Raw genomic sequence first — 16350 nt, forward strand, 5'->3', positions numbered from 1 at the left:
CAGCTCAGTATACAGTATCACACAGGATAGGATTAGATACACAGCTCAGTATACAGTATCACACAGGATAGGATTAGATACACAGCTCAGTATACAGTATCACACAGGATAGGATTAGATACATCAGAGGACAAGGCTTGGATACAGCGGCTCCTCAGTCTCATACACTAGGCTTAGATACACCGGAGACCGCAGTTCTTATAGATAATGTATATAATCCACTGACGGTCCTCCAGCAGACGCCGCTCTATCCCTCACTACACACATCTCTATGGTCTCAGCCTTCATCCTGCCATAGAACCATAGAGCGGCGAGTGTGGTTAGAGCGGCCGCGCGGTGCCTGCTGGGATACGTGTGTGACTCCTCCAGGCCGCGCACAGCAGTGTGGAGCCGCGGCGGCCTCTCTGTCTCCCGGTAGTCAGCGCGCCCCCTGGTGAGGGGAGGATTCGGGGTCATCCCGGTATTTCCCCTCCCCCACTACAAACCGTTATATACCGAAAATGCCGAATTTCTGCGCCGCCCCGAACTGCACCCGAAAGAGCACACAGTCCGACCTGGCGTTCTTCAGGTTCCCCCGGGACCCGAACCGGTGAGAGCATCAACTGCCCCCTTCCTGTGGGTGTAGGGCCCCCCATAGTGTATTGGGGTGTGTGTGGGGTCTCCATAGTATTTGGGGTGCCTCAGCTGCTCCTATGTTGTTTACCGTTACCCCCAGCTTCATGTATATGACCCCCCTGTCATGTGTATTTTGACTACTACCCCCAGCCTGCGATGGCGCCCATGATGGCGGTAATTATGTTTCTCAGATTGGCAATCACTGATTGGCTGTAGTGGTCACATGACGCTGCTTGTAAACAAAGACCAGGGGGACCATCAGGACGTCTGCGGGGGATTAGAGGGGGCTATAAGGTGGTGGAGGAGAAAGGGATGGACATGTCCGATCATCGTCCTGTACACATGTTGACGGAACATCTTATCCACATTGGATAGGCGACACGTCAGCGCGGCGTCAGGGTAAGCGGGGGTATCGGGTTGTACAGAAGCTTGTCAGGTGGGGCGTCAGACTGCACAGGGACATGTCAGCACGGGCATCAGGTTACGCAGGGACATGTCAGCGGGGCATCAGGGTGCACAGGGGCAAGTCAGTGGGGGCATCGGGCTGTGCAGGGGTACATCAGTGGGGGGTGGTGCCAGGATGCACAGGGGCAAGTTAGCGGGGCATCAGGGTGCATAGGGACACATCGGCGGGGGCATCAGGCTGCACAGGGGCAAGTTAGCGGGGGCATCGGGCTGTGCAGGGGTACATCAGTGGGGGGGGGGGCATCAGGGTGCACAGGGGCAAGTCAGCGGGGGTGTCTGGCTGCACAGGGGCAAGTCATTGGGGCATCGGTGCACAGGGACACATCTGGGGGGGTGCCAGGGTGCATAGGGGCAAGTCAGCGGGGGTGTTCGGCTGCACAGGGGTACATCCGCGTCGGGGGTGGAGTTGGGTGCACAGGGGTACATCCGCGTCGGGGGTGGAGTTGGGTGCACAGGGGTACATCCGCGTCGGGGGTGGAGTTGGGTGCACAGGGGTACATCAGCGGGGTGTTGGGGAGCACAGGGACCAGTCGGGGTCCCAGCAGAACACCATCTTACACATATGCAGAATAGCAGGTCCATCAACACCAGCAATGAGTAATAAGTGGAGAGAGTACAAGCCGTCATAAAGATCTAACTCTGTAATATTTCTCCCCCCTCCTCCATCTTTGCAGGTGCCAGAAGTGGGTTGAGAATTGTCGACGATACGACCTAGAAGACAAGACCCCCGACCAGCTGAACAAGCACTACAGGTTATGTGCCCAGCACTTCGAGGACTCCATGATCTGTAGGAGTGTGAGTACCGGGGATGCCTCTACATCCTATTCATGAACATTGGTGGCCCCAACTTGTTGCAAAACTACAATTCCCAGAGTAATGTGGCAACCTGCAGGGCATGCTGGGAGTTGTAGTATAACAGCAGCTGGTAAACCACTTGGCTTTAGATGGTGCCTGTAGATTTCTAGGCCCCTCCCCTGATTTTTCGCTAGTGGTTTAAAGGTTTTTTTGGGGGGTTCTTTGTTAGCGCTGATACATCCTAAGGTTCGTTCAGTGGGGGCCCTGATACCTGACACCCCACCAATCAGCTGTTTGCATGGCACTAGGGTCAGCACTGCTTCTGTTGCTTAGGCCAGTGATGTCACATTCATTGGTCACATGGCCATGCTGCAGGTCAGTCCCATTTCTTAAATGGGACAGAGCTGCAGTACCGGGCACGGCCACTATATAAAGAGTCTGATCGCGTCCGATCTGATATGGAAGACATTGTCTTTAACTGGATCCATGGAATAGGCCTTCAATATCAGATTGGTGAGCACCTGCACCCTCACCGATCAGCTACATAGAGATGGCTCCATTGACTGTGCTATGATGTTGCAGCTCAGCCCCATCCTGATGGAGCAGAGCTGCACTTTAAAGCAATGTGAAGGGATAGAGCATGAGGGACTTTTTCCTCCGCCACTTTCGCTTTCTTTTGGTGGACCCCAATATAACCAGTGAGGTCCGTTGCAATCTGCGTGTCACCGCTATTTTGGCGGTCCGCTTCTCCGTCGTTCACTTATCGTGAGGCCGGGATCTGATTCCTCCCCATCTGCTCGTCTCCTCCTGACATTTCTGTATCTCGTCTTCACGCTGACTTCTCCTTAGGCCATTTAGATTCCAGCTTTGAAGACGTTCTGTTTGAAGAGCCGGGCAGGTTGCAGAAGAGCGCGCCATCTGTCCTCCTGCTTCTAATCCTACGTCTTTGTTGCAGTCGGTAATTGGCGAGATGCTCTGCAGACATTTCTCATTACCATCATTGAGGCCAAATGGGATCGGTCGGAGCAGATGATTGATTGACACGTCGGGGGGTCGGCAGTGATACGGACCAGATGCCTTCACTCTTCTCAGTCCGTGGGGTGGCCAATAGCCATGGTCTCCAGCTGTGATGGCACTACAACTCCCAGAATGGGCTCCTGTTGGGAGTTGTAGTATTATCACTGGTTGCTTTTACGTTGTCCAAGTTGCAGGATGGTTGTGATGTGAATCTGGGGTCAGATGCCGGCTATTGTGCTGCAATGACGTGCGGTCCTTAGGACGTACGTGCAGACCGATCGCACACGCGTAGCTTCATCCAACCTGACGCGTCATTTTTGGCAGACAAGGAATAGATCAGTTGTTTGTGCTCATGAGATTTCTCAGACCGTAGGAATATTAAAGGGGCTCTCCAGGACTAGGATATTGATTGCCTCGGCCTCTTCCCTACTTACCAAGCACAGCGCCATCATGGTATAGTGGCCGTGCTTAGTATTACAGCTTATTTAAATGGAGCATGGCCATGTGACCAATAGACGTAACGTCTCTGGCCTGAGAAGAAGTAGAGTCACATCCCGGATATCCCTTTAATGGAAAATATTAACATTTAAAGGGATTCTACCACTCAAACAACTTTTTTTTTTTTACCACGTCCAACCTTGCTCAGTTGCCTTCGGCCCGCTGTTCCGTAGAAATATCGTTTTTTACCGGTATGCAAATGAGTTCTCTCACAGCACTGGGGGCGGGCCCCAGCGCTCAAACGGCAATGGGGGCGTCTCCACTGCTGCCAGAGAATTCTCTCCAGCGACGCCTCCATCTTCAGCTGCATCCTCCCCTTCTCTCATCGACTTCCGTCTGGGTCAACTCCGACGCAATTGGCTCTGCCAGTGAGACACAAGTAGAGCCGAGTGTGCGTGCCGGCCGGCGGCCATTTTTGGGAGGCCGCTCTTGCACGTGTGCACAGTACGCTCCTGTTTTGAACTACACGAGCAGCCTTCCAAAAATGGCCGCCGGCCGGCTCTGCTTGTGTCTCACTGGCTGACTGCGCAGGCGTCGGAGTTGACCCAGACGGAAGACGACGAGAGAAGGGGGAGGATGAAGGGAGATTCACTGTATGAGTGGATCTATTTGGACATTTGTATGTGTAAAATGCATATAATGAGTATATATTATATATATAGTAATCGATGTGTGTGTATTTTCAGAGTCCGTACAGGACGGTACTTCGGGAAAATGCCATCCCAACCATATTTGACCTCACCAGTCATCTGGGTAACCCCGGCAGACGTAGGAAGAGGATAAAGGAGCTGGTAAGGGCTTTATTGCACAACGTATATGCTTGTTACTTCTCCTACACACTCTCTGTATATCCCACACCAAGGACCCCCGCCGATCAGCCGACAAACACTAGCGACGAGGTGTATTAGTCTCGGTCCCATTACAATGAATGGGGTTGAGCTACAGTCCTCAGGACGGGACAGCGTATTCACCCAAACACTGCGATCTCTTTAACCAACTGATCTATGTTTTTGGATGACAGACCCCCTCCAGTCACATATGGATGACCTATTCGTAGGATAGAGGATGAGTATCTGATCGGTGGGGATCTGACCGCTAGGACTCACCAATCCTGGACGTTTTACCCCTGTTGTGTACTCAACTAACAGGGATTAGTCCATCGTGACAGACTGAATGCACAACAGGGCTGATAGACTCCCAATATTCTGCATGAGCAGTCAGACCCACTGATCACATAGTTATCGATAGAGGATGTTCTTCATGGCATAACCACTTTAAAGGGATCCTACCATTAAAACACATAGTTTGTCCGTAACATGCAGGAATAGCCTTAAGAAAGGCTATTCTTCTCCTACCTTTAGATGTCTTCTCCGCGCCGCCGTTAGGTAGAAATCACGGTTTTCCCCGGTATGCAGATGAGTTCTCGCAGCACTGGGGGCGGGCCCCAGCACTCAAACAGCATCGGGGGTGCCCCCAATGCTGCAAGAGAACTCTCCAGCACCGCCTACATCTTCTTCAGGAAAGGCCACTCTTCACGTCTTCTTCCAGCGCTGGCAGTCAAACTTGTAGACCTCGGGCCGAGCCGACTGCGCATGCCCACAGGCCACAAGAAAATGGCCACTTACTTACTGTGTAAGCGACCGTTTCTCTTGTGGCCACGGGCTCTGCCCAAGGCCTAGAAGTTTAACCGCCAGCGCTGGAAGTAAACGTGTAGAGAGCCCGTTCCTGAAGAAGATGGAGGCGGCGCTGGAGAGTTCTCTCGCAGCATTGGGGACACCCCTAGTGCTGTGTGAGCGCTGAGGACCGCCCCCAGTGCTGCGAGAGAACTCATTTGCATACAGACATAAACCGTGATTTCTACTGAACGTTAGCGCAGAGAAGACATCTAAAGGTAGGAGATGAATAGCCTTTCTTAAGGCTATTCCGACGTGTCAACTAGAAAAAAAATTGATTTTAATGGTAGGATCCCTTTAAATATGTTTTCCCATAAAATCAAAAGCATTCAATTCTTCTTCCAGTGCTGTTTTAACCTCCTGACCGGTGTCTCTTCTCTAACACTTGTACCCCCATTATAGTAACTGATAAAGACGCCGTCATCTCCTGACCACCGCTGTCCTCTCCCGTCTCATATAGCAACACGTTCTGCGCTCCTACACTCTTCTCTTCTTCTCCCCGTTGATCTTATCCTTTTTCTTCCTAGAGTGAAGAAGAGATACGGACATTAAAGGAACGGAAAAGTAAGTCCCCTCACTATTAGTATTCTGGATTGTGTTGCTCAGTATTAGCCTATAATCGAGTGCATCAGGACTGGTCATGGGTAGAAATATACTCAGTATACAGAATCACAACACTGCGTAATACGGAAATATAACGGGTCGGGGTACAGGTATATGGGCAGAGCTGACAGGACCCATACTACTCTGTATGACACTGTACTATGGCTCTACTCTCCCTATATGACCATACACAGGTCTAGTAGGGTCCCATAGAAATATGACCGCCATATGGCTGCTGGGAGGTTTAATGCAGCTGGAGTAACAATAATTTACACATTAAAGGGATTTTACAGTCAAACTGGATGGATCCATGGATGGGGTAAAGCACAGAAGTGATACTACTTGTCCTCGATCATCCATTGCAGCATCAGGTCCACTGTCCCATCTCGCGCTCAGAAGTGAGACGGCTCAGGTCACGTCCGCAGCAGTCCCATGCAAGGTACCAGTGACATCACTGCTACTATGTCACCTGTATCCCGGCATGGACTGATCCATCAATCTCTGTGTCCACTGATCAGCTGATGGTACAGGCCGCAGCAGGAAACGGCACAGCACCATCCTTCAACTAGTGGCGGTGTTGGGTTACTGCGGCAGTCTGGCACGGCCACTACACAGTGGATGGGATGGTGGCGCTCAATATTTCTGGAGAACCCCTTTAAGGGGCCTTATTCCGTCGTGCCGTAAGAAAGCGGCGCTCAGAGGATCGTACAACCTTTGACAGGAATCAAAGTTATGGCGAAAAACAAGGCAAAAACAAATAATTTCACTTTTTTCTGTTTAGTTTCTGTATATAAGGGGTTAATCATAGGATCGGTGAGGATCTGATCCCCCAGGACCCCTGATGAACATCTGACCGAAAGAACCGCTGCACAGCGCCTCTTCTAGGTAGTGGCTGTGCCCGGTATTGCAGCTCACTCAAGTGACTGATCTGCAGTACCAGGTACAACCACTACTGGGTTTTGTGGCGCTGTGCCTGGTAAACATCGCAGGGCGTGCAGACTTCTTTAGTCAGTCCTGCGACGGTATTTTTTTTTTTTTTTTCTTATAACATTACCTATAGGAGGAAATGATACGGTAAAAGTAACGCGACTAAAACGCATCGGAGGACATGACTAAGATGCGGGTTTTTTTGACGCGCTCGCACCTATTTCCTGTTTATACAGGAACAGAAATGGTATTTGGATTACACCACAGTTTCCTCATGGCTTCAAAGTCATTCCTTGATATTGATCTGCTGATAGCGCTCGTACGTCTGCACCCCGAGCTGTACGACCCCCAGCACTCCTCCTACAACGACACTGTCAGGAGAGGCAAGACCTGGAACCAGATCTCCTCCGAAATATTCATGGACTGGAGCGAGCTGAACCCGCAGCAAAGATCGATGAAAGGTGGGTACTGGAGAGTCGCTAAGGTTTAAACTCTTTGTGAGTACTAACCGTGAGCCTTCTACTCTAGTCACATCCAAAGCTGCATTGAAAAATTCCGTTGGTGTCTTTTTTTGGTGTTTTTGTCTCACTTGACCACTAGGGGCTCAATCATCTGTTCTGTAGTATACACTGCAATGCCTATGTCACAATCATCCGACACATGGTGCAGCAGCTCAGTCCCATTCAAGTGGATGGGTCTGAGCTGCAGTACCAAGTACAGCCACTGTACCATATAGGGCACTGTGCTAGGTATCAGTGAAGAGGCCACAGTAGTTACATGAACACTGTGCCCCGATCAATGGGGGTCCCGGGTGTCGGACCGTTACCGATCACATATTGATGACCTATCCTAGGACCAATCACTGCTTGCAGATTCCCTCTGTCCCTTTGCTTTTTTTGCAAATTGGATTTTGCATAATTTTTTTGCAAATTGGATTTTGCACTTTTTTTTTTGCAAATTGGATTCTGCACAATTTTTTTTTTTTGCATATTGGATTTTGCACATTTTTTTTTTTTTTTGCAAATTGGATTTTTACACAATTTTTTGTAAATTGGATTTTTACACAATTTTTTGCAAATTGGATTTTGCACAATTTTTTTTTGCACATTGGATTTTGCACAATTTTTTTGCACATTGGATTTTGCACATTTTTTTTGCACATTGGATTTTGCACAATTTTTTTTTGCACATTGGATTTTGCACAATTTTTTTTTGCAAATTGGATTTTGCACAATTTTTTTTTGCACATTGGATTTTGCACAATTTTTTTGCACATTGGATTTTGCACATTTTTTTGCACATTGGATTTTGCACAATTTTTTTTTGCACATTGGATTTTGCACAATTTTTTTGCAAATTGGATTTTGCACAATTTTTTGCAAATTGGATTTTGCACAATTTTTTGCAAATTGGATTTTGCACAATTTTATTTGCAAATTAGATTTTGCATAATTTTTTTGCAAATTGGATTTTGCGCATTTTTTTTGCAAATTGTATTTTTACACAATTTTTTGCACATTGGGTTTTGCACAATTTTTTTGCACATTGGATTTTGCACAATTTTTTTTGCAAATTGGATCTTGCATAATTTTTTTGCAAATTGGATTTTGCACAATTTTTTTTTTTTTTGCAAATTGGATTTTACACAATTTTTTTTATTCACTTCTTCATTTTTACGCTGCCCATGCCACTTTCCTGAAAAGGGGGCGTGGTAAGGGCTTGCAGGGGGCGGGGTCATCAGTAGATTTATTGTCCTGCAGCCTGAAAACTAGAAGTTTGGCTGCAGCTCTGGATGTGACTGGAGTACAGGGAATAATCACAGGATTTATATATAATAAATAAAATATGTAATTAGCAGTCCAAAAAAAATTCTAAATTTCTAATAATTTTCTGTTTTTTGTGTCTTTCAGTCCGGGAGGTGCAGACACAATGGCAGCTACTGAAGGACAATTTCCGGCAGGAGCTCAATAAACAGACGAAGCGAGATTTCACGCCGCTCGGTGCGGAGAAGCCGGCCTTCTCCCACTTTAAGGAGTTACTGTTCCTTCAGTCGGTCATGGCGGAGGACGAGTAAGTGTCATTCTAGGATCTTATTATGTGACAACTGGGAGGGGCGTCCGATATAATCCCCAATCTTTCTTCTAGGAACACCACCCGGGGCCCCAGTGTGGTGAAGAAGACAGATGAGGGGACGGAAGAAGACGACTTACAGGTTATCTATGTCAAGGAGGAACCGCCTTCATCTCCAGACGTCACAGAGACGGAGCCCGAAGACCCCAGACCCACGGATTATCTGACCGACCCCCAACAGGAGGGGGACGGTACAGAGAGACTAACAGAAGAGCAGGAAGAAGAAGATCCTCACACAGACTTTGCCCACAGTCTTGTACCGTACTTGGCGCAGGTGCCGGACAGCCACCAGGCCAGCCTCAGGATGGCGCTCACGAACCTGATCTTCTGTTATATCGAAAACACTCAAGGACACGTCCCCACGGTCAGCCCGCAGCTGATGCGCTATATCTCCGAACAGGACGACTCCGTATCCTGAATGGACCTCGTAGTCAGTGGGTTCCTACCTATAAGAACCCGACAACCTGGGAGTTGTAGTTCCACAATTGCTGGAGAGTGACAGGTTGGACCCCACCGACCTACACAGCAAATAAAGCCAAGCCCTGGTTTAGTAGACTTTTCTGTGGTCCAGTTTCTCACCGGTTTCAAGATCTCTGCTCGCTGTCAGTGAATAGAGGATGAAACCCTGTACGGACCTTGTACTGCTCACATCTGAGGGTTCGTTACTGTTGTATCCAGTCTGATACCATCTTTGGAATCCAAGACTGTGCTGATACATTGCGACGCTCGCTCAGGACCTCGGTGAGAGATTTGTGTTGCTGAAGAGGAATTTTTCCTTCGCCGATTTCAGATTTAAAGCACAAGATCCCATTCTAGTCAATGGGGTCCATCGGAATCTGGTCCGGAGAGACAACGCCAGTGTGAGCCTTGTTACAAACCCTCAGCTGTGTGATAGCAAACAGAGATCGTAAAACTGGTGAACAATTGTACCACAAAGTGTATTAGATGCCCCATTAAAGGGGCGTCCTATTTCTAGGATATGCAGGTAGTGGTTCTCAGACTTTGTGTCCATACATACACACATACAGTCTGGCCACGTCTGTGAGACTCCTCGGCCGTCTTATCAGACTGCTGGATTATCAGACGTCCGATTTTTAGTAGTTTCACTGTGACAGTCGTGCGGTCACCGGAGTCCTTCCTGTTACCTGCAGCCTTGTATACTCTGCTCCTTACACTTACTGGATCTCCTCAAGGACGACAATGGAGCCGGTTTCCATTCGTCATCAATTAAGTTTTATTAGTTTTTATGTTTTTGTTGGTTCGTTCAAGTGTATTCCGTGTCAATGAGCGAGTTATGGGAGGGGTTCGAGGGTCTCTCTCATTGGTGCATATGTCTGGTCTGTGTAGGTCCAACCAGCAGGGACCCTCTGTATCTCCTGTAGGGTGTACATTGGAGTGCGGGCACTTCCATTGTATTGATATGGGGGGGGGGGGTCACAGTGCTCGGAGCTATAGATATCAGATTTTTTGACATGTATAAAGTCCTGGAGAGCCCTCAGTGGTCAGTACGGCGGTGTCGGGCATTGAGTGTGTCTCATATACTGTGAAGGCGCTAACATAAAGAAGTGTGTTATAGGAAGTCTCTGACCAGTCACGTAACACCTTTGTAATGATCACTTCTTAGAAATTAAACAAGAATGACATATATATGTCCCAGAGTTGTGGCCGCGTCCTTATTGTGTGTCCAATCTGTCCGGTGCAGGATTTTCTTACTGGTTGCCGCAAATTTTAGGCCTAGTATAAGACGTGTTCGATAATCGGGACTGCCTATGGATCATGGATCTTGCTCTTTGACATGTAAAGGGTGAAATGTGCAACAAATCCACAGCTCGGTGCGCACATTTGGCCTCAGTCTCCAGCTGTACTATGTTAAAAGGATCCCATCATTAAAACTCACTTTTTTTTGTACCTAACACGTAGGAATAGCCTTAAGAAAGGCTATTCTTCTCCTAAATTTAGTTGTCTTCTCCAGGCCGCCGTTCCATAGAAATCACAGTTTTCATCGGTATGCAAATGAGTTTTCGCGCAGCACTGGGGGCGGTCCTCAGCGCTCAAACAGCACTGGGGGTGTCCCCAATGCTGCAAGAGAATTCTCCAGCGCCGCCTCCATCTTCTTCTGGAACGGCCTCTCTGCGTGTCGTCTTCAGGAGCTGGGTTCAAACTTCTAGGCCTCTAACAGCCGACTGCTGGCCAGCGGGCATGCACAGTCTGCTTTGCCCGAGGCCTAGAAGTTTGAAGCCTGCACCGGAAGAAGACGCAGAGAAAGGCCGTTCCAGAAGAAGATGGAGTCGGCGCTGGAGAGTTCTCTCGTAGCATTGGGGACGCCCCCAGTGCTGCGAGAGAGCTCATTTGCATACTGACAAAAGCCGGGATTTATACCGAACAGCAGTGCGGAGAAGACATCTAAAGGTAGGAGAAGAATAGCCTTTCTTAAGGCTATTCCTATGTGTTAGTCAGAAAAAATTGCATTTTAATGATAGAATCCCTTTAAGACTCCATGTGACGCGCAAAGGAAACCTGTCGGGTCAATTTAGGACATCAAACCACCTACAGACCGAGGTTTAGTGCCTGAAATCGCCCTGTTATAAAGCCATCTGTGCCAGTGGGTATATGCTATACTTACCCAGAGATGAGTCTGAGAGGCTTCGGACTCCTCTCTGGTGCTCCCTGCGCCTGTGCAGTTCTTCAGTGAAGCATGGGACTTATACCCCGGCCTCACTGCGCATGTACCGAGGTCTGACGCATGCTCACTGAAGCCGAGGTGTACTCCTCTAGCTGCAGAAGAACCAATATTAGTCTTAAGGATCAGTCATCAGTGTTCTTAAACCCAAAAACCCCTTAAAGTACAATATCTGATTGATGGGAGTCTTACACCAGAGACCCCCACAGATCATCTACTCGGGTCAGTGTCACTTCTGCTTCACAGGTCAGGGACGTCGTAACCATCCGTCATGTGGCCTGTTTTCAGCTCAGTGCATTTATTTGAGTAAACCATAAATATAACAATGAATACCAAGGAACCCGATAAACTGACTTTGTGCTTGTAAGACTTTCCTGAGTGATTTTAGTCCAATGCAGATGTCATCGTAGCCTCAGTTACATTGCAGTGAATGCAGATAAGCTGCAATACCAAACACAGCCACTATACTGTGATCTTACTTTGACGACTTATGAACAGGATGGCGTGGCAGCCATATTTCATGGTGTTCCACATTAAGTGAATGGCACCGATCTGAGCTGCAGTACCGGACACAGCCACATGTCTTCTGGACCTGCCCTTTCATCTCACCAGCCAGTGGGTGTTCCTGGGATCAGACCCCCCCCCATTATAGGAATCGTACCCCTACACTACCGATATAAATTTCTGTCCAGCCCCATTCAAGTGAATGGATGTATTACACAACGGCGCCAAATCTACCAGATTGGGATCCGCTCATTTCTGTGAGCTTCTACTCAAAATTATCATATGGGCGGATCCATATTTTTTTTTTCTAATTTAGGCAATAATGTAGGTGATTGCAAAACTATACACGCCCTCCATCCATTCTGCCTGCGGTACATTCTCGTGACCTTGGTATATTAGAGTTCCTCTAAGGTAAAGGTCACGACACCGAAGCATAAAAAGTCCTCTTGTCCTCTTCCTCTACCCACTAGGCACCTATAATGGCCGTGTTTCCTTCACGTAAAGCGGCCTTAAAGGGAAACACCTGGTCAGAAGAGAAATCCTTCCGCTGGTAAGAAGTGATCTATTGTCACCATCGTTCTCGTGCCGCTCATGCCGACACTCGGTGGGGTGCACGGAGATAAGAAATCCAGACCTGACAATGCATCTGCTCCTTGTTTATAAAGCATCTGGCCGCCACCTTTTGCATGCTTTCTTTATGGCTGACATGTTCTACATGACGGGGCTGTCATCGGCCGGTCAGACCAGGTGGACACGATGCAAAAGGAGCTTTTATATCGTCGCACGTGCTCCAGCCGTGCACTAGTTGGTTTTAGACTGATCAATACTGCACCGATTACCTAATATACTTGTATAGAGGATGTCACCGAAAAGACATGGACAGTATACTGACTAATGTGAATGTTTCCAGTCTCTACCAGACTGGGCTCAATATTAACATGATGAATTTACCGTAGAATCTAAGAGGCCCTCATACCCAACTTCTAGGAAAGAGTTAGGAGGCCCTCATAGCCATTAGAAGATTGACTGCCAAAACTGGAGGGGTTGGCCAACAGCTTATGTTGACTGGAGTCTTCTCCGTACTCAACCAATACGACTCCTATGTTTTGCCCAAACCAGTCCTGGTCGCACGACATGCCCTCTATCACAGTGATTCCCAAAGTGGTCCAGGTGGACCCCCAGGGGCGACGCAACACGATGCAAATTTCTATCGTTCGATCTAATCTTCACATTTTTTGACGGGTTTTGGGAATATGGTAGAAATGTAGCAGCAGGGGGTGCACCGAAACCAGTAACATTTTGAAAGTGGTCTACGAGGTCTGCTGTACCAGATTCTTGGTAATGTTTTAAGGTGTATGCATCTTTTACAATCCAATTTTTTTTTTCAGTGTTTGAAATATACTAAAGGGGTTTTCAGATATTTTTATTTTTAAAAGGAGGTTCACAATAAGTTAAAAAAATTTAGACAATACCCAGCACTCCGATTTTAATGCTGCTTGGATCCCCTCTGGTCTCTACATCCTGGTCTCGATACACAGGAGGCTGAGGCAGGTCCTGGTTGGCTCCGGAGGCATCTCTTGGTATTTCTAGTATATCAAGACTGCACCAGGATGTGGAGACCACTGAGGACTCGGTAGGTTTTGGAATGGCCTCAGATGGGGATCGGTGAAGCTAAAAAAATTTCAACCCATGTTGAAATTTCTTTTTCCCCTTTTTAAATCGTCATTGAATTGCAAATGATCATTTCCAAAAGTAGACAAAATTGTTCAGAATCGCCAACTTTAGAATTTAGAATTCTCATTTTAGACATTTGTGTAGTAAAGAATTTTTTTTCTTTATTTTTTCTTAGTGGATGCCGTCGTCCCCTTGCAAGAAAACCATCAAACCAATAACAACGATGTCGAAATCCAGATCGAAATTGAAGACTCGGAGGAGAGTGCAGCCATGACCGAGGAAGAGCGTTACAACAAGGACTACATCAAGTCTTTGTTCGAGATTGTCCTCCTGATGGGCAAGCAGAATGTTTCGTTGGAAGGACGTAACGTTAAAGATCCAGATGGCGTTTACTCTCCGGACAACTTCCAAGCTCTTCTCGAATATCGTATCAATTCTGGTGACGAAGTCCTGAGGAGGAGATTTGACATGCTCCCCGTCAACCAGGAATACTGTTCCCGTTTTCAGCAGGAGCAGATCTTGGAAGTTTGCGACAGGTGCATCAGAGAGGAGGTGATGCGGGATGTCCGTAACTCCCAGTTCTTCTCCATTATTGTCGAAGACGCGGTCGACTTGGCTGGAGAAGAACACATGCCCATTTTCATCCGGCATATAGACGACGCCAACAACCTCCACGAAGAGTTTGTTGGGTTCCTCCCTTGCGATGACGATGCCGAAATCATGGCCATGAATTTCCACACGACCATCACAGAAAAATGGAAATTAAATATGGAATACTGCCGCGGACAGTCTTACATTTCTTCCAGTAAAATTTCATCGAAAATGAAAGTTGTAGCTTCGCGACTTTTACAAAAGTGTCCGCAAGCCACTTATACTCTCTGTTCTTCTTGTGCCTTGAATATATGGTTGGCTAAATCCATACCCGTCACTGGAGTTTCGGTAGTGTTGGGTGTTTTGGAAGATATTTATTTATTTTTTAGTAAGTCATCTAACTTAGAGCTAGAGTTGGAAAGTACGATCACGAGTCTATTTATGGACAATATGGAGAAGGGTAACGAACTCAAGGAAATCCTGAGATCGGAGTGGACAAGTCGACATGACGCCTTCGAAATTATAGTGACTCTGCTTCATCCCCTTGTCCTGTGCTTGGATAGAGTAGCCTGCGATAACTCCTTTCGATGGAACACGAAGATAACCAGCCAAGCCTTTGTACTGTCCAGTGCCTTGACGGATTTTGACTTTGTCGTCACTATTGTCATATTAAAAAATTCCCTCTCGTTTACTAGAGCTTTTGGGAAAAACTTACAAGGCTTGACCTCCGATATCTTTTCTGCAGCCAATAGCTTAACGGCCGTTTTACACACCTTGAACGAGGTGATAGAAAATATCGAAGTTTATCACGAGTTTTGGTTCGAGGAAGCAACTAACCTGGCAGCCAAGATGGACATCCCTGTGAAACTCCCGGGTCGGTTCTGTAGAATGCAGCACATGAACTTGCAAGCCGACCTGACGTCAGAAAACTTTTACAAAGAAGCTCTTAGCATCCCGACCATCCAACACATCATTCAAGGACTGAAGGACGTCTTCTCTGAACAGCACCTGAAAGCCCTTAAATGCTTATCGCTTGTTCCGTCCGTGATGGGTCAACTCAAATTCAGCACCAGCGAGGAACATAATACAGATCTCTACAAATACGACCTCCCCAGTCCAGAAACTCTGTCGGCAGAACTTCACTGTTGGCGAGTCAAGTGGAAACACCGAGGCAAAGATGTTGAACTTCCATCCAACATCTTCGAGTCTCTTCATCTACCGGACATCAAATTCTTTCCAAACGTCTACGCCCTTCTTAAGGTTTTGTGCATTTTGCCCGTTTTTAAAGTTGAAAATGAAAAATTCGAATGCGGCCGAAAGCGTCTAAAGTCCTACTTGGAGAGTACGCCGGTGGACCAAAGGTCAAGTCAATTGGCGTTGGTCAATATAAGCTACGACTCCAAACATGATTTAGACGTCATGGTGGACATGTACATGAAAATAGTGGAAAGTAACGCAAAGTTTGAGGCCTTGTCTCCAAATTCACAAATGGTGGAAGAAGTTTGATGCCGATTTGTTTACAATTCCCGTCCATTCGAACTAAACCGTCAAGAATGTCTTGAGTTTTCCGCATGGTCCTGGCATTTTGGTCTTACGTGTTACTGGAACATGGAATGTATAACGTCAGCGGACAAGCAAGATTTCTCAAAATCTCTAGAAGGAACGTTGACCTGGGCATTGAGTATTTCAACCTAAGATGACTGTAAAATTGTTATAGAGAACATGTATAAAATAAATGAACTATACCTTTAAGAATATCTATAAAGGTTTTATGGATAAAGATGAAGATTTCAGATCTGTACCCCATTGTTGCGTACAGAGTATTTTACGTTATTCGGGGCTGGTTACTTGGAGAGGTCTTAGGCGCGCGTTAAGAAGTTTTTTTAGTAGGTTGAGTTTTGCACTGCTTATTACATACTGAATCAGTAGAGAAGGGGTGAAAAAAAAGTTTAAGATGTGTAAATTTTTCTTCTGTTTGTATTTTTATACTGAAATATTTTTTTCTAAAATTTAGGGAAAAAAAAATAAAGCTTCTTTTTCCTTGTGGAAAGTCATCTTAAACCAATTTCCCAAGTACTGCTTTGGAATTGAATGGATGCTTCTGGTATCTACACATTTCGAGGTTCTCGTCGGCATCCTTAAGCCTATCCTAATTCTGTCTCTAAATGGTTCTTAAAT

General features: G+C 47.0%; 1 protein-coding gene across 1 annotated transcript; it reads left to right on the forward strand.

The window, feature by feature from the left end:
- The first annotated feature begins 366 nt into the window (after positions 1–366).
- THAP12 (THAP domain containing 12) lies at positions 367–16103 on the forward strand. Its single transcript, XM_075266265.1, has 5 exons — positions 367–589; positions 1755–1875; positions 4077–4181; positions 5591–5627; positions 13757–16103. The coding sequence occupies exons 1-5, from the start codon at positions 501–503 to the stop codon at positions 15676–15678; spliced, it is 2274 nt and encodes a 757-aa protein (XP_075122366.1). The 5' UTR covers positions 367–500; the 3' UTR covers positions 15679–16103.
- Positions 16104–16350: the final 247 nt, after the last annotated feature.

Source organism: Leptodactylus fuscus, chromosome 2 (genome assembly GCF_031893055.1).
Source record: "Leptodactylus fuscus isolate aLepFus1 chromosome 2, aLepFus1.hap2, whole genome shotgun sequence".
Lineage (NCBI taxonomy): Eukaryota > Metazoa > Chordata > Amphibia > Anura > Leptodactylidae > Leptodactylus > Leptodactylus fuscus.